Source organism: Phaenicophaeus curvirostris, chromosome 2 (assembly GCF_032191515.1).
Source record: "Phaenicophaeus curvirostris isolate KB17595 chromosome 2, BPBGC_Pcur_1.0, whole genome shotgun sequence".
Classification (NCBI taxonomy): Eukaryota; Metazoa; Chordata; class Aves; order Cuculiformes; family Cuculidae; genus Phaenicophaeus; species Phaenicophaeus curvirostris.
The window spans coordinates 672,263-698,601 of NC_091393.1; the positions used below are offsets into that span (position 1 = coordinate 672,263).

Consider the following 26,339-nt stretch of genomic DNA (forward strand, 5'->3'; position numbering starts at 1 on the left):
CGCAGCACCGAGCCGCCCCATTGGCGGGGCGCTGCCAAGAAGGAGGCCGCCCGTTGGCCGCGGGCGCTGCCCCCGTCCCGCCCCGCCCCGCCCGGGTCGGCGGAGGGGTTCGGGTGGGGGGCCCGGTGGGTGGTCATGCTGTGGCGGCGGGCGCTGCGCGCGGGCGGGAGGGCCCCGTGCCGCGCGCTGCGGGTGTCGGCGCGCGCGCCCTCCGCCATGCCCGCCTGGGTTATCGACCGGTACGGCTGCAACGAGGCGCTGCGCTTCACCCGCGACATGGGGCTCCCCGCCATACGCTTCCCCAACGAGGTCGTCATTAAAGTTCATGCCGCCAGCCTGAACCCCATCGACCTCAGCATGAGAAGTAAGTGCCGCGCCCGCCCGGGCGGCACCGACACCGGCCCCGGCCCCGGGGGCTGCGGCTGGGGAGCTGCCCGGCGGAGAAGGGCCCGCCGGTGGTGGCTGAACGCGGGCCCGCGCTGTGCCCGGCAGGCCGAGGAGGCGCCCCGGTCCGTGTCAGAAACGGCGTGGCCAGCAAGGAGCAGGGAAGCTGCTGATGGGAATGGTTGGACTCGATGATCCAGTGGGTCCTTTCCAACCTAGTGATTCTTATGAAACGATTCTGCCCCTCTACTCGGCGCTGGGGAGGCTGCGCCTCGAATTCGGTGTTCGGTTTGGGGCTCCTCGCTACAAGAAGGACGTTGAGGTGCTGGAGCGTGGCCAGAGAAGGGCAGCGAAGCTGGTGAAGGGGCTGGAGAACAAGTCTGATGAGGACCTGGGGTTGTTTAGCGTAGAGAAGAGGAGGCTGAGGGGAGAACTTACCACTGTCTACGGCTACCTGAAAGGAGGTTGTAGCGAGGTGGGTGTTGGTTTCTTCTCCCAAGTTACAGGCAACAGGACGAGAGGAAAGCGCCTCGAGTTGCAGCAGGGTTGATTTAGATTAGACATCAGGAACAAAATTCTTCACTGAAAGGGTTATCTGGCACCAGAATAGGTTGCTCAGGGAGGTGGTTGAGTCACCATCCCTGGAGGTATTTGAAAGACAGGTAGATGAGGTGCTCAGGGATATGGTTTAGTAGTGGACAGCTACCATTTGGCTTGATGATCTCAAAAGTCTTTTCCAACCTAGTGATTCTGTGAGAGGGCCCCCTCTGAACTCAGGTCAATCTGGGCACTGTGGGAAACCACCTCTTTACAACTTGTTTTTTCAAGAGAGGAGATTCAGATTAGACATTCGGAAGAAATCTTTTTCTGTGAGGGCAGTGAGGCACTGGAACAGGTTGCCCAGAGAAGTCATATATGCCCCATCACTGGAGGTGTTCAAGGCCAGGTTGGATGGGGCCTTAAGCAGCCTGCTCTGGTAGAAGGTGTCTCTGCTTGTTGCAGGGGGATTGGAACTGGATGATCTTTAAGGTCCCTTCCAACCCAAATCATTCTGTGATTCTAAGTTCTTAAGGAAAAGCAATACAAAAAGCCGTTGTCTTTCTGAAGACAGGAGTGTCTTTATTGAGAGGGCGCACTTCTAATCCAAGTCACTTATTGCTGTCGCCCCCCAGGCCTGTGGTTCTCAAGCCAGCTGTCTTGGCCTGTTCAGCCTGAAGAAGAGGAGGCTGAAGGGAGACCTCATCACAGTTTACTGCTTCCTTACAAGGGGAGGAGGAGTAGCAGCCACTTAGCTCTCCTCTCTGGCAACCAGTGATAGTATCCAAGAGAATGGTTGGAAGATGTGCCATGGGAGGTTTAGGTTGGATATTAGGAAAAAGGCTCTTCATCCAGAGGATGATGGAGCGCTGTAACAGGCTTCCCAGGGAGGTAGTTGTGGTGCCTAGACTGATTTGCACAATACCCTCAGACACATGGTGTGAGTGTTGGGGTTGACCTACGACAGGATTTGGGTTTTGTGATCCTTGTAGGTCCCTTCCAACTCAGGACATTATATGATTTTATGATTTGTTAGTAGCATGACTGTGGTGGGGGTTGTTTCCTGGCCATCTCCCCTGCCCCCACCACCGAGTTGGTGGCATTCTCTTGGTCCAGAGACTAGTCCAAGGAGCAGCTCTGCCCCTGAGAGGTACTGGATTTTCCCATCTCTTTGAGGATAATGGGGCTGAAGGTCAGTGACCTCAATGTTGGCATGTGTGAGCTGATCTGAACCACGTTGTCCCTTGTCATGCCATTGCTTCCTGAATTAGCATCTGAGCATCTGGTGCCAGAAATCTACATCTTTTGACTGACTAACTCTTTGTATTTGACACATTGAGCTGGATTCTTTCCACAGGTTTCAAGGTCTGAAACACAAGAAGGAAGTTGTGGTAGCAGAAGACCTTATATTTCATGTTGAGAAGACCTTGCATATCAAATCAGATTCAGTAGTGCATGCAGAGATACCTGGAGGAAGCCTACTGACAGAGCTGTAATTTCTGTTTGGGGCCTCTAATTAATTAATTTTTAAAAAAATCTTCATATAAAGTTGTAAGTTTGATTATGGGACATCTGCTATCTAGGGATTCTAGTTGAATGACCTGCTGGAACTGTGGGGCTGCTGCTATTTTGAGTCATATAAAAGTACTTTGAAGAAACTAAATTTGCACCCTGATTTCAAGGTGCCTGGGTTTGCGTCCATTTCTTTTCAGTATAAAACCACTTTCTAGCATAATAGGGCACCTAGGCAGACTTCTGCAAACACTTGAAAGGGTATACCTGGACGAATGCTGACTTTTTTTAGACTGAACACTATTACTAGATGAGTAACTTGCAGCATTTAGCTATTGCATACTGAATAGAAGTTCAAGTTACTCACCTGATATGTGCCTTAATAGTATTTACAGTTATTTTCATGTTGCTTTGTTTACAGTATGTAATTTGAAAAGGCTAATGGAAAACTTAGAGTTCTTTTGTATTCCTAGCTACATGATGCTGTTGGAAAGTACAGTGTTTCTAGCAGACTTAGACTTTCTGACGGTGTTATCCCATACAAAGTATTTTTATAATGGAGAGAAATTTAATGATCAAATAAGCCAGAACTGTGATTTACTTTTTATTTGTAAAATCTGTAGAAGTATAAAATATTGTGGATTGGTTTGGGTTTTTTTGCATGCTGACATTGAAACAGTAATGGGGCACGTTACGTACAGACAGTGCTTTCTAAATTGAATTGTTCCATTAATAAATGAAAAATCAGTACACTATGTCTTGTTTAATTTCATGTTTTGCAGGTGGTTATGGTGCAACCGCATTAAATATGAAGCGGGATCCCCTGAAACTCAAAAGCAAGGAGACTGAATTTCCACTGACACTTGGTCGAGATGTCTCTGGTGTTGTTATGGAATGTGGACTCAGTGTGTCTTATTTCAAACCTGGAGATGAGGTGGTACCACAGTTTCCTTTGTTTCTAAAATACATAGTTTACTACGAGATGTTCAGCTTTTGTTTCCTCTTAAGAAAATTGGGTTGCTGCACTCTGAATGAGGACTGTCTGGCAATAAATTCCTAGAGTGCTTTCTTCCCTACCTTTTTATCTTTCAAAATATTGTCTTTCCCAGACTTGCCTCTTCAAGTTGATTTACCTTCTGTTTTTTATGTTTTGGTCCATTTCGGTGGTAGCAAGAAAGGAGTTTATTTGTTTCTAAGTGCACACTCAAGATACTGTATCATATTTGACTGAAGATAGAATTCTAACAGGAAGGGATTATGATTTATTTTTTTCCTTTAGTAACTTACTTAGGATAGGAACTCTGGTATAGCACAAGAACCACTTGGTGAGTCCCCATATAAATAGTGGAATTGTTCACCGTCATCAGCTGCTTTCGTATTTCACCAGTTTGAGTATAGCAAATTCTGATTCTACCCAACCCCTCCTCTAGTATAGGCTTTCCTGGTATGAAAGTAGTTTGGGTTTTTTAAAAAAATTATGTATTATACGTAATATGGTACAATTTATTTTCATAGCTCTGCAGTCCTTCATTTAGTCTTGTGATGTTTTTCTGTCTAAAGAATAAGCTAAACTCATTTCTGACAAGCTTTAGTGAACACATACTGCAAATTGGAAAAAAGATTTCTTTAATGAAGAAAACTTCTCTGTGTAGGTACAATCATGTGCAAAGTAACAAAACTGGATAATAGTTTTCTGTTTGGTTTTAGGTGTGGGCAGCAATTCCTCCATGGAAGCAAGGCACTCTGTCAGAGTTTGTGGTAGCTAGTGGAAACGAGGTAAACCTTCAAAAATGTGGCTAACAGACAAACCCTCCTGCAATTCTAAAGACTGACATTTTTTTTTCTTTGGTATCTAAGCAACTGACTCGCTTGGTGCTTGGGTTGATTTAGGCTCTAGCTAGTTATGAAAAATTGTTGAAAATCTGTAGTACACAATCTGCAGTTCAGTAAAACTTGTTTAAGTATTTTGCTATCACATAGGTTCTGCTGTGTGACTTGGATGCGATTGATTTTATTTCAGGTGTCTTTTAAGCCAAAGAGTCTCAGTCACACAGAAGCTGCCTCCTTGCCATATGTGGGTCTCACAGCCTGGTCTGCAGTTCACCAGGTTGGAGGACTGAACCAAAGCAATTGTAGTGGGAAAAGGTAATTAAGTAATTCTTGTGCTGAAACTTAGTGTTTCATTTTGATACTGATTAGCTGCTTCTAAGAGTTCCCAACAGTGATGAAGACTGTTGCATCCTGACATTCACAAAGACCAGCTAGCCCAAAAATGTTCAATCTACACAAGGCTGAGAGAGAGGCCTTTAGAGGGAGACTCAGATGAGGACCTTAACTGAAGTGTACCCAGTCACCTGCTGCTTGCTTCCTCTATGTAGTGACTACTTAGAGGTAGTCCAATGTATATCTGATGTATAGGGCTATGTAGGGAATTTCAGAGTGGTATCTCTGGGAATTTATAGGGACTTTGCTGCCTGCTGGGACAGTTATGCAAATGTAATGTCCTCTCTGAATTACTTTGGCCAACTTGCAGAAAGCCCTCTCAACCAACCGCAGAGGTGTGGTTCACTCAGTTCCTTCACGCACGGGCCATTTGGAGCAGACGGGTTTCCTAGTTTTTTAGAAAAAAATGAGCAGGTGACTGTCTCTCATTTGACTTATGGGCCAGAACTTTGATGAGGTCAGGAATGCAGAAGAGAAGAATAAAACGTGCAAGATGAGCAGCCATATAAAATAGAAGAATTGGCTTTGTTTATCAGCCTGTTAATCTCACAATGGCAGATAGAGAATGGAAGAAGAAAAATGGATTAGAGCAGAAAGCATTTTTCTCCTGATAACTGGAATTTGCAGTTATTTTGGCTTTTGGATGTTTGTGTAAATAGATAGCACAATGTTCGGAGTGGAAAGAGCAAAAGTAAAAATACTGTAATTGAAAAATAATCATTAAAATAACTGTGCTGCACTAAAAATTTAGGTCATAAAGTAATTACTAGGGAGTAGGAGTCTAAATGCCTGACCTCATCTTATTTTGGGTGTTACAGTTGTTAACGCAACACACTGCAAAGGACACTGGATTTATTGACATTAACCCACATCTTTAGAAGATGTGAGTGGTTGTTCATATGTCACGGTAAATTTCATCATGAAAATACCAGGTAATTTTTTGTTCTAAAGATAATCTGAGAAAATGTAACTGCAAAATTTAAAGCAATTTCAGAGGGGTGTAATTGAAATTAACTTCCAGCTACTGATAAAATTCCAGATATGTTGCCTTCCTTTTTATTTTTCATTGTTTACACTTTTTTATTGTCTTAACTTTCATAGTGTAAATAGAACAAACCCAAAGATATGCTGGTAGGCTGGACTTGTTTAAAGTATCTTTCCAGTCTTCAGGTAAATGTTTAGATTGTTAAAAGTGAAATTCAGACTGCATTTATACTGTATCTTTACACTTAACATTTACTTTTATGTTCCAAATAAATATTTAATTACTGTGTCAGCAAAGACATTTTAATGTACTTATAAAATGATGATGTTTGCCATCTAGAAGTTTTGAATCTTAAAAACAGCTGAGAGTGACAACTGACGGTAGATCTTTTTTTTTTTCCCCCCTCTGAAAAATTTCTTGTGGAAAAATACAGAAAATATATTAGAGGGGCTGTGCAAAAGTATATTCCGTGAAAGTTACATGACTTTCTTGAGGCAATAATTTCAAAAGACGAGTGATTTCAAAAGACAAGAATTTACATAATGTTTCTTAATATCTTGAAATAATTTAATGTTTGGTAAGAACTTACCTGCATATGTGATTTTATGTTGGTCTTTTTGTCTCCTGTAGGTGTATGTAAATAGCTATGTAGAAGGGTGTGTGTACACACGAGTGTGTCTTATTTTGAGAGCAGCTGTATTCCTTGACAAAAGCTACTTCACTGATACTTGCAGTGTTAAGACATCTTAGAAACAGCATTATTTTTCTGTTGGTGTGTATTGTTTTCTTTGCCTTTTTAAGGTGGAGGGGTGGGTTAACCAGAAATACTCGCTAACAGTCCAACATCTGACTATATGTTGATCTGACTAGAGGATCTGCTGCATCTCCACACACTTTCACAAATTTTGTTCTTACAAGTTACCTGAAGTGTGCTCACATTATGATGTTTCTGGCATCACTGTAACTCCAGTCATTTCTCCATAACTTTTGTCATATACCACTGTAATTTATGTCAATATTCTTGCACAAGCTAAAAGTGAATCTTCTTGTTACCCAAAATATTCAGAGTGACTCTTGTTGTTTTGAAGTTCTCTGTAGATGATACCTGGAGAGTTTCTCATATGTGCAAGTGTCCTCTTTCAATAGAAAGGGGATCTGCTTGTTCAGTAAGAGCTGTTAAATATCTTTCTTACTGTATTCACAAAAAAACCATGGTAAAACCAAACCTGACATTTTGAGAAGTTCTTGAAAACATTTATGTTAATATTAAGTAAAAGTTTTTTATATAAATACAGAGTTAGTATTTTATGCATGTAAGTATGCTGCGGAGAGACATGGGATTCTGTTACTATAAGCTGTTAAGCATACACTGTTGGTTTGTATTGTTACAACAAAAATTTGAATGATACAATACACCAAGAAAATATTTTTCTCAAATTCTGTGCATTTTATCATTTTATCTGTTGAAGTACAAGGTGAGCGTAAGTTGTAAAACTTTTTTGTAGGGTAGGTGCTTCTTCATACAGGAATAAATCTCTTGGCAATGTTACTGGCATAATCAAATGGAATTTATGTATATATAAATTAGGGTTTTTTGGGTTTGGGTTTTTTTGGCATGTAGGTGAGTCACTGAAAATGGTTAGTTGTTTATAATTTGGAGAAAATGCTTAATCTGTACAAGTACTCCTCACCCCCTCTGTCTTTCTGGGAATGACACAGAGCTGAAGCAGGTCCTGGCTCTCTTATGCTAGATTGTGGCTGTGCTGAAGTTCAGAGCAGGGCCCAGAGAGAAGGGCTGGACTCTCAAATCCCATGGTATGCTTATCTGGAGAGATCTGCTGACTGTCTCATAATTTGAACCACTAGAGCCTCATATGGGGCTTGGTGAGTGCTGGATTGAATTATATGCCTTTGTCAGAAAGGAGCAAAGCCATGGAGTATGAATGTTTTGTTCTTTTGAGAGAACAGGTTCTCTTGGACCTATGTTAGGTCAAATAATTTGTTGATTTGTTCTCTTGTTGTGCACATGCTTATATGTTAGTGTACTTCTAGGCTCACCTTTGCAGTGAAACAGGTATTTTCTCCAATTTGCTTTCTCCTGGCTGTGTTTTCCCAAGGAAATGCAAACAAAATCTTGCCTGATTGGGCACTTTTTACCTTCTGTGGTCCTTCAGTACTGTCCTAATAGGTCCTCCACCTTTAAACGCCCACACCTGCTTCCTTGTGCCAAACAATGTCTTGCTGTCAGTGCTGCAAAAGCACTGATCTGTTGAGCTGTGGCAAATGTGCAGACATAGTTTGTCTCTGAAGTGAAGAGCAGTCTTAAAATCACAGTGTATGGAGAGAAATGTAATAATTTGAAGGTTTGGGAGAAAAGAGCTCACACAACATAGGAATAAACCAGACTTGGAAAGTATTTCTCTCTTTAGAATTTCAAGGGCTTTTACTCAAGGGAAGGGAGAATAAAAAAAAAGTTCTAGCCAAGCAGCTCCCCGAAAGTGAAATTGTTACCTAGCTGCTGAGCAAATTTTTTAAAACAACAGCTTTCTCCAAAAATCTGTAGTGGAAGAAATGCCCTTTAATCAAAGAGTAAAATTGGAAGGGCAGTTTGACATCGTTATTTTGAAAGGATTTGTGACTGCCCATTTTAAGGATAAAGATTGTCTTAGCCCAGTATCAAGTGTAGTATTCCTGAGCCTTTTCATGTACAATAAAATCTGAATTTGAATGTTGCTTCAGACATCTGGTTTTAGAAGCATGGTTCTGGGTATAAATACTTTCTGGCAGTTTTAAAAGCTGCAGGCATTGTGGTTTCTTGCAGCTTGGATTGGTGAAATAGGGGGGAACCATATCTGATCAGTTACAAAAGAGGAAGTGTTTAAAATGCTTCCACAACCAAGTCTCTTAGGTTACTTCAAAGAATTCTTGTAAACTGAGATTCCAGATTGTAAAGTACAATTTTGGACTGTAAAAAACAGTTTCCTTCAGCATCCAGTAAAGTGAGATTTAAAGTGGGAACATCACCAGCTTCTAAAATTTTTCTGGCAAATAGAAGTTCTGAGAAACATGATGTTCCACAGTCTGTGCCAAGACTTATCTTGGATCTTCCTTTTGTCTTGGAATTAGCAAATGGGTTCAAAGTCCAAGCACAGTTTGTAGGTTCAGCAACTGAAGTTTAGTTATTTAATAAACTACCTGGCTGACATTTTTGGACAGTGATTAGGCTGCTAGCAGTAAGGTTCTTGTACCACTAAACTTGTGTTCATTTTAATGAAATTTAGGGTAGTCTTTTCAGTTAAAATGAACTCTCACTTGCTAACAATTTGGTAATATAGTCTTTCATTTTCTTGCTTCTATGTCAGCTTCTGCAACCTGGCATTTACGGGGTCTTTGTGAAATGTACTGAACTAGAAAAATTCTACTGCCTTTTTTCTAAAGAAAAAGGAATATATCTTAATTTACTAGAACTTAAACTTGTTTATGGTGAGGCTGTTTCATTGTATTTTTGTCTTCTAGATGAATATTATGCAATATGGGAAATTTATGTTCCATATATTCCTAGTCTCCCTAAATAACGTGATACTAAACCAGTTTTTTTCTTGGGTAACACCTATTTGTGTAAAATGTTGGTGACTCAGATTTTTTTTCTTTAGGAGATATGACAGTGGAGTCTGGAAGACAGAAAGGCTCTTGAATGATTTTGTCCCAAGCTAAGCAATTGAGTTTGGGAAAGCAAGGAGAGGAACAGAGCTTTTGCCTGACATATGTTACTGCCTGACTGTTCCACTGCCTGGTTTTAGTGGAAAGCATGTATAGAATCATATAATGGTTTGAGTTGTAAGGGACCCTAAAGATCATCTGATTCCAACCCCCCCCACCACAGGCAGGGACAACTTCCACTATATCGGGTTGCTCAAAGCCTCATCCAATCTGGCCTTGAACACCTCCACGGGTAGCGCATCTGCAAGTTCTCTGGGCAACCTGTTCCAGTGCGCCTCCACCAGTCTTTTTGGCTGCGCTGAGGTGATGCTTTTGGCACAGGAAACATGGTCAGCAATGTTAAGTCATGTTACTGGCTGTCTGAAAAGTTAACCACTAGGTAACATTGAATGACAGATACAAATTTTGCTTAAAATAGTTAGCTGTCAGAGATGTATAAGAGGCATTAGAATACATAGTTACTGTAGAGCTTACTTAAAGAACTATTTACTAATATTAATTTTCTCTTACAGAGTATTAATATTAGGAGCTTCAGGAGGAGTTGGTACATTTGCTGTACAGGTAATATAAACCAGCACACCCAGGATACATCTTCAAACCATTCAATATGAAAGAAATGTAATGGAAGGGAACTGAGAGAAGAAATAGTGGCACGTCACTGTCTGTCACAAAAGTAAAATATTTTCAGATTTATTGCTCTCCAATTTTTACGTTGGATTAGTTTAAAGTAAGAAAAAGGATCTTCCAAAGAAAAGAGGTAGTGAAATATTACATTTCACAGTTTGAGTGCAAGAAATCTCTAATTGGTATAACTTGAAATATGTAGCCTGTTTTCATTATCAGTCAGCTTTGCTCCATAAATACGAAAAGAACTCGGTGCATGATTAGAAAAACTGATGGAGAATGTATCATCTACCGTAACTGTTGTAGGTGGTCAAATGATGTGAGAGGCACAAGGCTTTTATGCGTAGTGTACGTAAAGCACAGTGGCTTAGATTAACTTCACCTTGCTGTCTGTGCCCTGTTGCCCTTTTATCCATCTTCATTCCAGTAGCTGTAAACTTTGGAGAGTCAACATGTTCTTTTATTGATCCATTAATTGTGGAACATCCTCTTTCAGTGCTCTCATTTAACTTGACGATTTTGATTGTAATTGGTGTCATCTTGTACTGAAACATCTGTCTCTTGAGTATATGAAAAAAATACAGAAGTTGGGTGATGGCATCACTGTGTTCCGTATTACTAGACCAGAAATATAGGGATTTTAAAGAGGCTTACAGGAGCATTTTTAGTGGTGTGCTAGTGGCTTGATCCGTGATGAAGCAGGTGGCTACGTTAGATCAGTACAAAAGGCTGACCAGCTTTCTGATTAATCCTGAGTAATTAATCCTGGAACACATTTTAAAAATACCACTGTGACTGAAAAATGAGATTACAAAAGAGATAAAGAAGTAGCAAAAATCCTTTACTTTGCTGTAGCTTTTGGAGTAGAAGAAAACCTGACATCCTCCCTGTGGTAAATCAGAGGTAACTTCCTTCTTTTTCTTGTTAGTATTTGATATTTACAGTGAGATAGATATATTAAATACTTCATGAGCAGGTAGGAATATACAATATTTTAATTTTAAATATTTAATATATTTAATGATTGATTTGGTGACAGTTTTGTAGGTTGGTAACTTGGACAATATCTCTAGATACATATTTAGCTGCAGATCCAGATAGCCTTAATATGCACGAGTATTTTATTTGAAGCCTTATTTGTCCTGAGACCTGATATTTCTAAATGGCATTAAAAAACCCACCCTCTTTCCTCTGCATTTCCCCTCCAAAATCTCCTTAAGTACTGATAAGTTCTAATCATTTTTTGTCTGTGGGATGTGTGAACAAATTAGCCTGTGTTGGAAAACAGTCTCTCCACTCGCTGCTAAAGGTGCTCATTTATTGTATAAATACAACAAGACTTTGGCTTTTTAAGTTGTTCTGAATGTTTCACTAAATTTTATTCTGTGGACTTCTTTATTTTTATACTTGTTTTTAGCTAGTGAAGGCCTGGGGTGCTCACGTGACAGCAGTTTGTTCTCATGATGCCAGCGCACTGATGAAAAAGCTTGGAGCAGATGATGTGATTGATTACAAATCTGGAAATCTGGAAGAGCAGCTTAAAGCATTACCCTTGTACGTGTTTGTGTTGCTTAATACTGAGTTGAAGGAGTTGGCAGGCAGACCTTCTGCATTTTGATTACTTGACTCCAGTCTATCAGAACTCCCTCTTTTTCTGGTTTTCTTTTCCATATTTCTAAGGTGTTACTTTGTAAAGCAAATTCATCCCAACTCTTCTTGAATGCAATTTGTCAAATGAGTATCGCAAGCAGAGGTTTCATTGTAAGACTGAGGCAGTTAATTTGGCTTGTGGAGGCAAGCTTACTTTTACGTGCTCCTCTTCAGTGACTCTGAGCTGAACATTTTTGTCAGCTTCCATCCAAGGTTCTTGAGGCATGTACATAACATGAATAAATTAAAATAAGTCTCAGAAATCCTGCGTGAGGTTAGGAAATAATAAAGTTGATCTTCTAGGGAGAAGAACTATGTCACAAAGCAGTTAAGTGACTTGCCTGAAGGTCTTTAGCCACTGTGCAACTCAACTGGAAGTAAATTTCTCTTCTGTAACATTGGGTAGGACTGCCTCTGATAAGCAATCATGCTTATCTTGTCACAGCAGTTATGTTTAAACTAGCTTGGGGGCTTTCTCTAGAACTGAAGTTTTTCTTGCTTTTGTAATCTTTCCATCTGTTAAACTTGGTCTGCTGTGACTCGTATTTGAATATGGTATTTACGCTGCTCAAATAAAAATAGCTAGATTGAGTAAACTTCCTGGGAGGGAAAATGGAAGCTGTTCAGTCTGTGAAAGAATCTTACTGATAACTGTGCTAGTAAGGCATACGCCCTTTAACTGTGGTGATTATCAGCAGGCCTGAGGTTGATTGTGAGGCTGCTGGCATTGTCTGTGTGGGAAGCATGTGCAGCAAGTAACTTAGTAGTTGCAAAGTTCTAAATTTGGTAGGAACGGTTGGACTCGGTGATCCGGTGGGTCTCTTCCAACCTGGTTATTCTGTGATTCTGTGATTCTGTGAAATTTGCCTATGTGCAAATCAACATCTTAAATGCTATACAGCAGTTCTAGCAAGTGACCCTTTTTAGGAGGTATCAACAGAACTGTCCTAGTGCGCAATTTTATGATATAGTTAAGCTGATTGGCCAGGTATATACAGAGAGGGCTGTTGCTACTTCCCTTCCCTTTTCAGTTGTACTGACTTTTTGGGTCCCATAGTTTTTCCTGGAGCATTAGTTTTTATGATTTTAATTTATTTTATTGGCAGCTAACTGTTAGATTGACTGAGCTTCAAGATGAACTCACATTCTTGGAAGAGAGGCAGGAAAGCTGTCTTTCCAGAGATAAGAAATTTTCCATTTAATTTGCGTAAAGTATTTCCCTTCTTATTTGTAGGTTATTTAGATTAGATGTATGTGCATATACAGACCTACTGCAATGTGGAGATTGCTGGAAGTTTACAGATGAAAATGAGAATGAGCTGTGCATCTAACAGAATACGTGCATAACTCCCTACTGCCCTGATCAGCCGTTACAGGCTCACGTGCTGGGATAATGAGGAAGAACGCTGAACCTGTGGCTTGTTGACAGGGGCTGCATCCACTCATTCCATGGGAGGAAGGTTTTAGACTCTTTGCATTGTTAAGTTCTGTGTTGAATAGGTGATGCAAGAAAAAGAGCTGTCAGTAGAAGTAAAACAGCACCCAAACAAATAAGGTGGTCAAAAAAGACTTAGAAGTGAAGGTGAGAATTGGGTCATGGAAAAGATGTTGAGACATAAGGGTTCGTAGTGGCAATTTGTTTGTGTAACTTTGGCCACTGGAAGTGACTTTCATGCGAGTACAGCATGTACAGGAGATGTTCCTAGTCAGGGAGTCCTGATGAGTTTGTACATGCACGTACAACATTGTTCAGTGCTAAGACCAGACCTCAAGACTATTCCAGTAGTCTCAGTGGTAAAGCTGAAGAGATAGAGCTCTAGAAGACTTTAAGCAAGTAGAGGATGTCGTTGTGCATTTAAGAATCTGCTTTTTGGAGTTGAAGTCTGTTTTAAGTTATCTAAATAGTTTGTGTCTGCTGTGCAGTGAATGGCCAATACCCAATAAATTTAACTCCCATTGTACAGTAAAGCTGGGATTTAGCTGAAGTCTTGGCACTTTTGCGCGACTATCTTGAATGCAAATTATTTTATTACATTGCAGTGCCACATAAAAATGTACACTATAGTCAGTTTATTATAGGAATTAGCTTAATTATGATGGAATTACTTTTCCCATATCATGATTTTAAACCTGTTCTTTACATGTCTGCAGATTTGATTTCATCCTAGATAATGTTGGTGGCTCCACTGAGAAGTGGGCTCTAAACCTCCTGAAGAAATGGTCAGGAGCAACATATGTTACCTTAGTGACACCTTTCCTCATCAACATGGACAAACTTGGAGTGGCTGATGGCATGTTACGAACGGGAGTCACTATTGGTTCCAAAACTGTAAAGGTATTTGGCCAAATCCTATATACTTTAATATTACGTAGTACTCTAGTGGCTTCCTTTGTGGCCTAGAGTCTAGTCACATGGCTCATCCAGAGACATCTGTCGTATTTTCCTTATTTATCATTAGTGCACTTCAGATGTGTTTTTATTCTTTCCTTCTTTCTTACACTGAAAAAAAACCACGTTGGGATGGTGCTGATTGGTGTATGTGGTAGTGTGGAGTGCTTTGAAGTTTCGATTCCTTATTGTGCTTTTCATTGTGGCTGTTTCCATATGGCCTCCCTGGTGAGTCCTGCTGACAGCTAGTGTTTCATAGTAAACAGAGCAAATCCATGCCTCATTGAAGTGAGGGTAATTTTGCCTCTTGCTTTAGGCTGGACAGGCTTTCTCTCAAAACATTGTTCCATGATTGATTCCCTTTATCCTATTCGAGCACCAGAGGGTAATAAAAGTGGTTGAGGGTGGCTAGAAAGTCTTTTCATCTCTTTCATGTTCATGTATCTGGATGGTGATACTGATCTTTCTAGTTTTCATAAGTAGATCTTAACGTGTTCTGCCAGGGGCCAGATCAGTGAGGGTTTTTAGAACTGTCCTCTTTCTTCACTCAACATGTGTACTTGCTCTCCAAACAAATGCTTTTCAAGCAGTTGCTATGGTATTCCTGTGATGGCATGGTTGAATGAGATTCTAAGTCCTGCACCAATACTTTCAAAGGAAGGCTCAAAAACAAAGTGAAAAGGCTGAGAAGAAATAATGTGATATTATTTCTCAGTGTGCATGGTTCCATGATGAGTGTTATATGCCATTGATTAAAAATCACCTCTTTGGCAGATGATTGCTTTTATTCCTGTAATGACTTACTCGGAAGAGGTACTCTTGTCTTGTACTTGTGAAATCTTCCCAAAATACTTTTCTTGTAAGCTGCCATCTGTCATTGAGAAGTGATGACTTTGACAGATGTGGTCGTGGAAAATTTAATCACTGACACTGAGGTAGAGGATTCTAAATTATTGCTGGGTTTATTTCACCCCATTGTGAATATTTATAAACATACAGTACCATTTCTCTCTTACTTAATAAATTATGCTGTTTCTAGCTTCAAAGACAAGGTGGTTGTTTTTCTCAGCTACCTGACTTGTGCAATTGGACACAAAATTCACCCTGATCCTATTGTGGTAATACAACATCTCTGTCTGTACATTTAATCCACATGTTTAGTTGGCATTTTTTTCAGACAGTAGCATATAATTTCCATGTATTTTTCTTAAGTTACTTCTCTAGTGCTTTTGTCATTGATTTCAGTTCCCATTTCAGTTTCCTCTCATGATTTTTTAATATATTTGTTTTCTTTATTGCAGCATCTCTGCAAAGGAGTCCATTATCGGTGGGCATTTTTTATGCCAAGTGGCCCAAATTTGGATGAAATAGCAGAACTAGTTGATTCTGGAAAGGTATGTCAGTAATGGTTATTTGGGTATTTGTACTGAGAGAGGTGCTGCTTTAACTCAAAAATGGTGTAGTTCAAATTAGGGAATAAAATACTAAGAGTCACAGTGAGAAAAACTAGTTAAGGATTTACTCGCTCCAGTTTTTAACTTCTGCCTTTTGCATAGTTTGTAAATCTTAATACTCTTTATGTCTTCTCGCTCTCCACCCTGTCTGATTTTAAAAACACAAAGCTTACTGAGTTATGAGGAAAGAAAGTCCAGTGATTGTTTATTTTTGCCAATGGGAATCACTTTGCACGAATTGTGGTGTTGAAAATGATATGTTCTAAGAGGCCTCATTTGGTTCATTTGATCAGAATGAACATGACTCTGTATCTGCATATGCAAAATTGCCTTGTCTGGATGATCTGGAGTCCTGCCCATAATGTGCACAGAACTAGAATATTCAGGTTATTGCAGGTCACAGACTCGTATTTCATTATTTCAGTGCTTCAGACTATAATATTTGTGCTAATTCAGCACAGTGACTTGGAATATTGTGAGAGTTCATAAGCTTTCGGGGAATCTCTTAGTGGACTGGAGGGAAAGGCACGAAGTGACAGCTTTTCTGTTCTTTTCGTATTTATGAGCTTGTTACAAAATCTTAAGAGAGGGGCAGCAGTTGGTTGCCTGTGTATTGGACTGTGGGGTGTTGTAGGTACTGGCAGTGTCCTCTTTCAAATAATTTCATGTTGCCAAAATTCCCAGAGTAGAGAATATGGACAATTGCTGCTAATCTTGGTATATGGTACCTAAGCAGAAGAAGAAGCAGAGTTTGTCATGACTGCAGTTTCACTAAAAGAACTGTCAGGCCATCTTGTGCTCCAAAGTTGTGCATGTTAAGCAAAATTTTTGATCTCTCAGAGTCTGAGTGTTGATCTCCTTTTTCGCTATGCATTGTGTCCCAGAGTTTGGAGAAGAGCAGATGAATTGGTGTCATGCTTGAGGCTTCTATTTACTTGCTTGCTTCTATTTTACCACCTCAGTGCTGCTAATCAGAATAAACATCTTCCTGAATTCAGCCACTTCTATTCCTCTGTCGTGACAGTGCTGCTGACAGAGCCAGTGGGAAGTCTGTTTCTCCTAAAAAAGTTACTTACTCATAAACAGAGGCTGTAGAAGCAAACAAGCTGTAGTGAAGTGTGTTCCTGGCTACACGATTTCACCACTCTATGTCCAGTGCTGTAGGCATTTTCCCATGGTCAAGAAAGAAATCCTAGAAGATGCTCCTTGTCCTGTGATTGCATCCAATCACGCTACTAAATTATAATTGTTGAAGAAACAGAAATGCCCTTGTCTTTGTTTTTACAGTTTGTCCTGATTCTTAGCCAGTCACAGCTTGTTTTGTGTTCTGCTCCTACCTTGTATGCAAAACAAATTCAGAATATGCCTATGAAAGCCTCTTGGGAAACACTTGTTTATGCAATAGAGATAGGGCTTAATCGGCATTCTCTGCCGAATAATGTGGACAGGTGAATTGTAATGTCATTTAAAAGGTACGTCATACATATATGAACGTCCTGATGTACTTTGTGTTGTAAGACAATCATGAGGACAAAGACGTTTGCATGATCGCTTATTCTCTGTGCAAAAACAGGTCATAATGTCAGACTGTTTCCATAATCATTATTCTAGCAGCATTTTACTCTATTTTGTAAAAAAGTTGTAAACTATCATCAGCATTTTATAGGACCTAGATGTGTTCCATTTAGATAGATGTTAATAAGACTATGACCTTTACTATCTAGACTTGAGAGTTCTCTTCTTAAGTGAACAGATCATCCATTCAGAAGTATAGGTGTTTGGAAAAAAGGCAGGAGAGAATTACTGGAGAAATTGATCCATAATTTGCTATAACTAAGTGAAAAGAAATGATTATGTTTGAGTATGAGAGAATAAATGAGAATTTAAAAAAAAACACCAATCCACCACAGAGCAAAAGTGTAACAAGGAGACTTGGTGAAGCCAGCAAAGTGAGCTCCCGTAGTTCAGCTTCTCAAGTTTGGGTGAATAGTTTTGAGTAATGCAGATTTAGTTATTTTGAAATTACAGTGAATCAACTTTCCTGTTAAAGACATCTTAATTTTGAGATTGTATGAAGTGTGAATAGGAGAGCAATTGGAGAGCCCTTGAAAATGAGAGTCTTTTTTTTCAGGAAAACATAAATGATGAGGGGGGTTAAATGAGGGAAATTGAAAAAGAGGTGATGGTTTAAAGAGGGGATGTTGCAGTAAGTGAAGCTTCGCAGAGCATACCCTTGAAGCAGTTACAGATTAATTTGCCAGTGTATTTTCTTGTAGTCCTTTTGCACCAACACCTATTTTTAGTTCTGATGAGTTCATCTTCCTTCACAAAAGCAAAAGGATTCTCAGTCCTTCATTGGATGAAGAGTAAGTAAAGAGGGCATTTTTTTTAAAGATACTTGGTTTTCACATGGACGATCTTTGCAGCAAGGAAGAGATTTGCAGTATGTCAGCTATGAGGTGTTCTTTTAACAGCCCTTTTATTGGGGAGGAAGAGGAGAGGATTTGATGAGCTGATAGTGCAAGGAAGGAGAATAACTTTCCTTTTGTAATTTACCTGCTCATCAGCTCAGTTCTGGGGATTGTAAAACCATGTATGGTTTACAAGCTGTTTTCTCTGCCTTGTAGCTGAACATTTTGCAGAGAGACTGTTGTGAGACTGAGGGACTGGGAGGCTGCTGCAACACTAGCAGTCATGGAGAAAATAAAGTATTTCCTCATCGAATTTTAGAGATACTGGCTATTTTCTAAACTGCTGGGAAATCCCTGTTGTAGCTTAAACTCTGCCGGTTAATTACAAGCCAGTAAGGACTGCCTTAACCTGGCCTCCACCAAATGAGTTGATGAAACACATGTCAAAAACTGAGAATCTCTTCCCATGGCAGAATATTCCTGGTGAATTTTAAGGCTCTCATCTAAAGACAGCTGAAATCAACACAGCCTTTAGTTGAGGACACAGATCTGCTGGCACACTGTTTGCTGAAGCATCATGAGTGGTCTCTGCTGCCGGCACTGTCACTGAAAGGCTGGTTAGGGTTTAGTTTTACATATTTGTGGTCAGTGTTGTGAATTTAACATTGACAGTCTTGGGTTTTGCTGCTTGCTTAACTTTTTACTCCATTCTAAGGATGTGTCATTTATTCCTTGGTGAAAATATATCAAGCTTTTTTAACTAGATAAGTTTGTAGAAAGTCTCTTAACTTAAATAATTGAGTGCTTTGCCTTTTAGGAAGCCTCACGGGGTCAGGCAAGCTCAAAAGACTCTGGAGTGAAGTAAGGAAGAGCACTAAGTTGTATGCTCCTGCTGGGTCATAATATGATGTGGGTTAATGTTTTAATTCAATGCCATTTAAATGCAGTGCAGATGTGTGTGAGTGCAGAATTGATGGTGGGCTAATTCTCTTCCCTTCCGATGGGCTGATGGGTGAAAGTTGGTTTTGCAGAAGTAAGAGTAAAGGACAAGTACCTTTGATCCCTAAATGAAAAGATCATTGTGTTGTTTGGGTTTTAGGTAAATGTTACAGCACAGGCACACATTTAAAAAAAAACAAAACAAAAAAACCCCAATTGCATACCTATATTAATGTAATTTTTCTGTAGTGTTGATTATACATTTTGCTGAAGACACTGATGCTTTGGACTTGGCACCTGCTGTTCTGGTTTGGAGGACAGGGTGCTGCCTGTTCTTTGGCCCTGCTGCTCTCTTCCTGTGCGGTGCTGTACAAATCACATAACCTTTTTGCTACTATAATTTCTCTATCTACTAATGAGGTCTTGTGCCCTTTATCTACCTGTGAGGTCTCATGCCCTTTATCTACCTAGGGTGATTTGCTCTGGGATACCCTGTTAAAATGTGGAATTCTGTTGTTACCTATTGCTCACCTTTGCTATTCAGGAAGTAAACGCAAATGAATGTGGTCATCCAGTTTGACATTACTTGGGTTTTGAGTTGTTTGGATGGCTATGATTTAAGATGGCTTCCACTCCTCCTACAAACAGGTTATTACAGGTTCTTGACTTTTTATCCTAACCTGTGTGTATTGATTTGCTTCTAATTTATTTTGTTACAGTTTCTGCAAGTAACTTTTTCCTTGACTCTTGTTGCACAATTATTGCAGATTTCTCATCTGTCTGAATATCAAACAGCTAATGTAACATATTAAGTCCTTGAACCTTCTCCAGATCTGGTGTCTCGAGATGTGCCCTTCTCTGTGGTAATTCTGGTCTTCATCTTTATGGCTGTGCTAAGGTATCTTAAGGTACCTGAGAGGACTCACCCGTGGGTGGTGCCTGCTTTACTCTCCCTATCAGGAAAAAGGACACTAGGGTACCAGTTCTGTACTTAAATGTCTAAATTGACTAGAGATCAGTCCTTTTTCCCCACTCGCTAGTCACTCATGCCGATTTCGCCAATCATCTTTCTTCATGTGAAATTTCAAAGCTTGCCCCTTCCCTCTGCCCCCTTTCCCCCCCGCCCCTTTCTTCTGCCTCCTTTCCCCCCGAATATTGTGTTTTCTTGTTGCAGTGCTTTTGCTTGCCAGGTTGGTTGGCTAGAGTCCAGAGGTTTTTATAAAGCAGAGGTTGCCAAAAGCTCTGTTCAGTCCTTTCCCTTCCAAAAGGAACCTCTATCTGGAAGTTGTCATGGCCACCAAAACAACCACTATGATTTTTATTAAAACACATCTGCTCCTCTCCAGGACATGGTAGCTTGCGTATGCTCTTAATGAAAGTGCTGTGTGATTACATCATAAAATGTCTGTGAAGAAGACCAATGTAAATTTTACATGCTGTGGAGGGATAGGGTTTGAATATGTAAATTCACATAAACCACAATGAAGTCTGGAAAAATTTCATCATATACCAAGTATTTAATCAAATGTGTTGCCTCAGCCTGATGTAACTGCATATTCTGTAGGTTGGTCGCAGCATTCTGAGCTCTAGTCCCTAGTGTAGGAAGGAATTGCATCCAGCACAACAGTGAAATGTGGGCTCAACAAGACAGTTCTTGCGTGTTTTAATTTGTTGAGATATGGGGAGATGCAGGTCATGCAGGACTATTCTTCTAATATATATAAAAAATATATAATGTGCTTTCATATATGAATATATGTATTCTCATACATATATGTGGGTGTGTATATATACATGTACTAAAGTTTGTTGGCGAGATATGGATTTGATCGATGGACTGTTCAGTAGATAAGGACTTGGTTGAATGGTTGCATCCAGAGGGTGGTGTTCAATGGTTCAATGTCCACATTGACACCACAAATGGTGTCCCTCAGGGGTCCATATTGGGACCAGTACTGTTCAATATCTTCATTAAAGACATAGACAACAGGATTGACCAATTTTGCAGACAGCCCCAAGCTGAGTGGTGTAATGGACACACCTGAGGAATGGGATGCCATCCAGAGGGATCTGGACAAGCTCAAGAAGTGGGGCCATGTGAACCTCATGAGGTTCAGCAAGGCCGAGTACAGGGTTCTGCACCTGGGTCAGGGCAACCCCTGATATCAATACAGACTGGGGGATAAAGGGATTGAGAGCAGCCCTGACAAAGACTTGGGGGCACAGGTGGATGAAAAGCTGGATGTGAGCCAGCAATGCACCCTTGAGGCCCAGAAGGCCAAGCGTATCCTGCACTGCATCAATAGAAGCATGGCCAGCAAGTCAAGGGAGATGATTCTGCCCCTCTACTCCACTGTGCTGAGATCCCACTGGAGTACTGCGTTCAGGTCTGGAGCCCTCGTGCCTCAAAAGCATAGTACTGTATAGCTGCAAAGCTACTTAGCCTTCTGTTCCAGAAGACAAGAACTTTAATTGTTGTCTTTAGTTAGAACCTAACCTAGAACCTAACAATGGCAAGCAATATGAAAGAGCATACATTTTAAGGGAGAGGAAAGATGAAGAAAAAAGGGGTGGAATTAAGACCACCTTGAGTGGAACTGGAGCAGAGAAGGAGATAGTCAAAGGGAAGAAATGGCAGTGTCCCAAACCAGCACTTTTTCCATGAGATGACAGTAAAATACCAAACGGATAAGTAAATGTTCAGGTACAGGAAGGGGACTGTTCTTTGTAATGGTTTCTGTTCAGGTCTCTTGTTGATATTGAAAGGAGACTCACTGACGGCCAAAGGAGAGCATCAAGCTCTGCGTTTGTGCTTATATACCACATTTGGCCATCATGGTAATTTCTGGATGAAGACAGCCTTTATCTTCTGACTCAGCTAGTCAGGATGGCAAGCAAGTCTTTTCCGTTACAGCAAGCCTGCAAGAGGATTTTGAGGTCTGGTGGAGCACAGCACTGCTCTCTGTGCATGTGCAAGTACCTTTTCCAAAGCGTGTACTCAGACCCCTGGCTACTTATCAAGGCGTGAGTAGGGTGTGTGCACTGGGAGTCAGCGGCTGGGAGGGAGGCACTCTGCAAAGCAAGGCTGCCCTGCAGTTTGGACACGGCCGTTCTTTCTGACCTGGAGGACAGCCAATGCACTGTCATTGCCCTTGGAGTGAGAGGACTTGGTTAGTGCTTTGAGCTAGGCTTGCTTTGAGGGCGTCTGAGGCTAGGTTCATCGCTTCCTGAGAATTTCAAGGCTCTAGCTCTCCCTCCAGCGGCAGGAAGCAGCTCCGCGTTCACTGGAGTGACTTGTTACTAATATAAGGGTCAAAGCCATCTTCATTCCCTTCATATTTTCTTGCATGTTTTCTCCTGATAGATTCAGACTGTGTCCTTGCTACTGCAAAAGTGGGGACCTCCAAGGGAGGGCCTGAATTTGGCATTAGCAGGAGTGCATTCCCACTGACCAGCCAGCACCTGCCAGTGCCTGTTCACTGCCTGCTGCGCTCAGAGGCAGACTGCCTGGGGGATACCAGTTCTGTGCTTTATGTAGGATAGCCACAATCAGCATCAGCAGTTACTCTTTCTATTTTTCCAAACACATGAGTTCATTTCAAGAGACCTGAGATTCATTTCTATAGTATGTCGTGCATTGGAGAGAATGAAGAGGAAGAAAATACCTTTCAGGCCCAATCTGTTTTCACATAAATGTTTCAATGCGGGTGTGTTAAGCCTTTCTCTCCCAGACTTTAGTTTAATCCCTTTCCCTGAACAAATAGGTGTCCTCTGGCAAGGAACTGATGTGTGGCTGTAAATAGGCAGTGTTTTTATTATCCAGTTAATCTCCATTTATCATCACACATTCAACAAACAGCAGACTCTCCCCTACTTGTTTGTCTGTTCACAGGAAGAAATTTTATCTTAGTCAGTGGATTATGGTAAAGGCTGAGTGAATCACTGTGCTGCAACAGGGTCAGCCCTTTCAGGGTTATTTAGACAATGGGGCTGACCAGCCAGCCAGATAAAATGTTTAATGCTCTAGATTGCCAGGATCATCAATTTAGTATTCATGTGTCTCTGTAGCACTGCCTAAAGCCAGCATTTAAATGGAGCTAGAGGTTACATCAATGTACCACATGGGCTTTGAGTGCGTAGTGGCTGCAATACGCACAGTTTTGAACTGTGAGGCTGATTTCAGGGCTCCTCTGAATCCCCGTGTCACCACTTTTCAAATACGATGCTTTGGACTTTACCTAATAGGCTGAGGACTTAACATACCTTGTTCTGGCAGTGTTATAAGCTGCAGCCTACAGTAAATGACTGCAGGTAACAGAACACAGAAGCGCCTCATTTGTTTTTCTCGTTTGTTGCTGCATGTGTCTGCAATTAATTTCCCTCTTTCCCTGGAATCCTTTGTACTTCACATCCCCTTTACTGGTGCACTGCATTACTCCCTGAATACCTTTCTCCTCTTCCCAGTCTCTTGCCTTGCTAGGGTCACCTATGTCCATGCTCTGGCAGGCTCAGTTTCTGTATTTTTTTCTCTTAAGTAAGTGAAGCACCGCTTTGTATGCAACCTCCATTAACAACAAGTGCTTGTACGAGTGCTGCACTTGTGCATGGCTAAACACGGTTACTGAACTGTTTTTTCCCCAGGCTTCTGCTATGAAAGCAAGTTGGTCATCCTCAGAACAGTCACCAATGATCAGCAGCACGTTCCTCCTGCTGATGGTCACAGCACCTGCAGTTTACTCAGACGCTCGGTTTACCCAAAGCCATTGTCTCATTCATTGTTTTTTGCTGCCCTGGGTCTGTGTCCCTGAATTTGCTGATGCCCAAGACGGCATTCCCATTCTGTGCTGGGTGTTGGCCAAACATGGTTTTTCTCTTGAACTCAGTCATTTAGGTCCCACATTTCTTTTCCAGTTGAGCAGCAGAGAGTGTTATACAGTATCTTTTGGGCTTCTCTGCTACAGGTCTGTCTGTGGAGATTGTCCTGGCAGAACAAGGGGAAGAAATTACCCAGCCTCACGCTCTGCAAACTTGAGGCACTTTGTGAATGTAGTTATTTCCACGGTTGTCCTCACAGTGATTCTGATACTAATTCAGACTTTTTGTTTGGAGGTGTTCACTCATTCTTACTTTTCTGCCATGTGGAATTTCACACAACTTCTAAGCTTGCCTTGACAAAATAGAAAGGAAAATCCTTATGGCAAGACTAGGAGATACTGCAGTGTAATAGTATGATTATTGATGTCTTGCTTATACAATAACAGTAATCCAAAAAATATTAGTTATGTTAGTGCAATTAATGGACTTCACGGTAAGGCACTGCGTAGAAATGAAAATAAAGAGGTGAGACAAGGACCTTTGTGAGCTCAGACAACTACCAGATTGGTCGTTGTGCTGCTGCATGGAAAATGTGTGCATATAACAATCTTTCCTTGGTTGTGCTACATGTTCACCTTCTGAACAGCATGTCAGAGTATGGACCTCTTGTCTTCTGGTAACAGTAAGCAAGCCTTTTGAAAGATGGTCCTGTTCTGACGCTGGCAAATTGTGTGCTGCCTTACTGCTGTTATATTTCTTTTCTGCTTAGTGAGATGCATGTCCTACCAGGAGAGGGCTGTTACGAGTTCTGGAGTACTCAACAAGATAGTGCTCATGCTAGAAGCTGTAAGGAAAAAGCCTGGAGATATTTTTCACTGATACAAGTAACAGGGACCTTGTTGGGAGCCTTTGGAGCTCTGTTACTTAAAATCTTCATCACTACCGAGATGACTGCAGACTCATCTAGCATTAATGTTTTCCTCTGATAAGAGGATTAGGGTCAGTTCATCAATGCAGGAGCACGCATCAGGCTGGTGTTGAGGCCCCAGGACCCAGAGAGTCCTCAGGGTATGGAGGATCTTTGTGTACAGGTTTAATTTGGTCACTGGAGGGATGACTCAGAACTTGACAGAAAAAGCGTCTTCCCTTGGACCAGCACTGACAAGTATTTTTCAGAGGCAGTTGGGATTTCTTCTGCTTGTGTCAGTGTGCTATGATGTTTAAAGAAAACACTTGTATAGTTTTATGGCTCCTTAGTTAATGATGTGGACAGTGAATAGGGTAGTTTCACCTTCATTATTAGACATTATAACAATCCAGAAGGCTACTTTACAAAATTAATGTCAAAGTAACAGTTGATGCAAGCTGGGCATAATGATTTATGCCTATTGGAAGACACAGTGGCTGAGTGTTCAAGTGCATCTAAATGATTCAGCAACAATGTGGAGGTTTTTTTTTTTTACTTAATATGTGACCAAGTCTTTTAAGAGTGACAAGGCAGGCACTGATGCAGATAAGTAGACAGTACGTTTAAAATTTCTGACCTTTTTAAAATTCTTGGGTCTAACCAAGAAAACAGTAGAGAAATATGTTCTTTTTTTCTTCAGTGTAGCATTGTAGGCAAGAGAAAGTTGAACCACAGTGTCAGCTTTTGAAGGGATTGAGAAGCTAGAGCCTTGCATATTGATTTTATTGTTGGAGGTGTGGGCTCTGAACTGTGCTAGCAGAGATATTTCAAAACTTGGGCAAAGAGCAGCCAAGAGCCTTCTCCTGCATGCAGAGGGATCCCTGAAAAAAAGTTAAAAATAACTACCCTAAATACTATAAAGAAACCTCCCCTCTTTCTTCTAGGGTTTGGAACTGTGAAGGTGATACATTATTCCTAATACAATGACACTTTTTCTTTATTCTGTAGATTCAACCAGTTATTGATCAAGTCTTCACTTTTTCTGAAGTTCCAAAGGCCTTTATGAAATTGGAAGGAGGACACGCACGTGGAAAAACAGTCATCGATGTAATCAGCAGAAAATAAAGTATCTCTAATCATTATTCTGCCCACAGTCAGCCCTTTACTGGTAAATTACACCTTAACATGAATTTGTACATAGCAACTGTTTTTTCTTTAAAAGCTCAAGCAGGATACATAATTTTTAAAAAAGTCTTGTTTTAGAAAACCCTCTTTGGTTCCTTCATACTCTACTTGTTAATGATGTAATACAAAGACAAGAAGTACTAATGTCCCTTAGATATTTCTACGTGAAAACAATGTTAAGAACGTAGTTGTGACTTCTGCATGATGCTCTTCACTCTTGGGATAAGAGGGACAGCTAGCAGCATTTTCAGGCTTTTATTTTCCAGGTGTTTCAGCCAAGTACTCAAAAGGTGAGACACACTTTTATCTAACTGGCCATGGGAAGCTTGTGCTGCCCTTTCTTCTTTGGTCCTTCCTACTTCTGTTCACCTTTATTACCACATATTATGACGCAGTCTAGTTCATTCTCAGAGCCTGCAAACTTTTCCAGTATTGAGTGGTCACACTGCTGTCTCAAGACTGGTATTTTCATCTTTATATACTTGACCAAATCTCTCATGGCATACCTAATCTGAGTAGAAGCATGGAATAAAATCAATCAGTAACTGATAATTATTCTAATTGCCTAACTCCTGGCACAGATTCAGCTGGCTACAGTGCTCCT

General features: G+C 40.8%; 1 protein-coding gene across 1 annotated transcript; it reads left to right on the forward strand.

Moving 5' to 3' along the window:
• The first annotated feature begins 135 nt into the window (after window positions 1-135).
• LOC138717588 (reticulon-4-interacting protein 1, mitochondrial-like) lies at window positions 136-25,692 on the forward strand. The gene is made up of 9 exons (XM_069851118.1): window positions 136-364; window positions 3,216-3,367; window positions 4,141-4,209; window positions 4,454-4,578; window positions 9,874-9,922; window positions 11,403-11,539; window positions 13,787-13,970; window positions 15,326-15,418; window positions 25,559-25,692. Exons 1-9 carry the CDS (start codon window positions 136-138, stop codon window positions 25,673-25,675), a joined length of 1,155 nt encoding a protein of 384 aa, XP_069707219.1. The 3' UTR covers window positions 25,676-25,692.
• The last annotated feature ends 647 nt before the right edge of the window (window positions 25,693-26,339 follow it).

What these genes read in the sequence shown, in the direction of transcription:
- LOC138717588 (XM_069851118.1), top strand. Translation starts at nt 136, where the DNA reads ATGCTGTGGCGGCGGGCGCTGCGCGCGGGCGGGAGGGCCCCGTGCCGC. An exon ending in TTGGTACATTTGCTGTACAG is followed by an intron (nt 9,923 to 11,402) that starts GTAATATAAACC and finishes ACTTGTTTTTAG; the next exon opens with CTAGTGAAGGCCTGGGGTGC. An exon ending in AACTAGTTGATTCTGGAAAG is followed by an intron (nt 15,419 to 25,558) that starts GTATGTCAGTAA and finishes TTTATTCTGTAG; the next exon opens with ATTCAACCAGTTATTGATCA.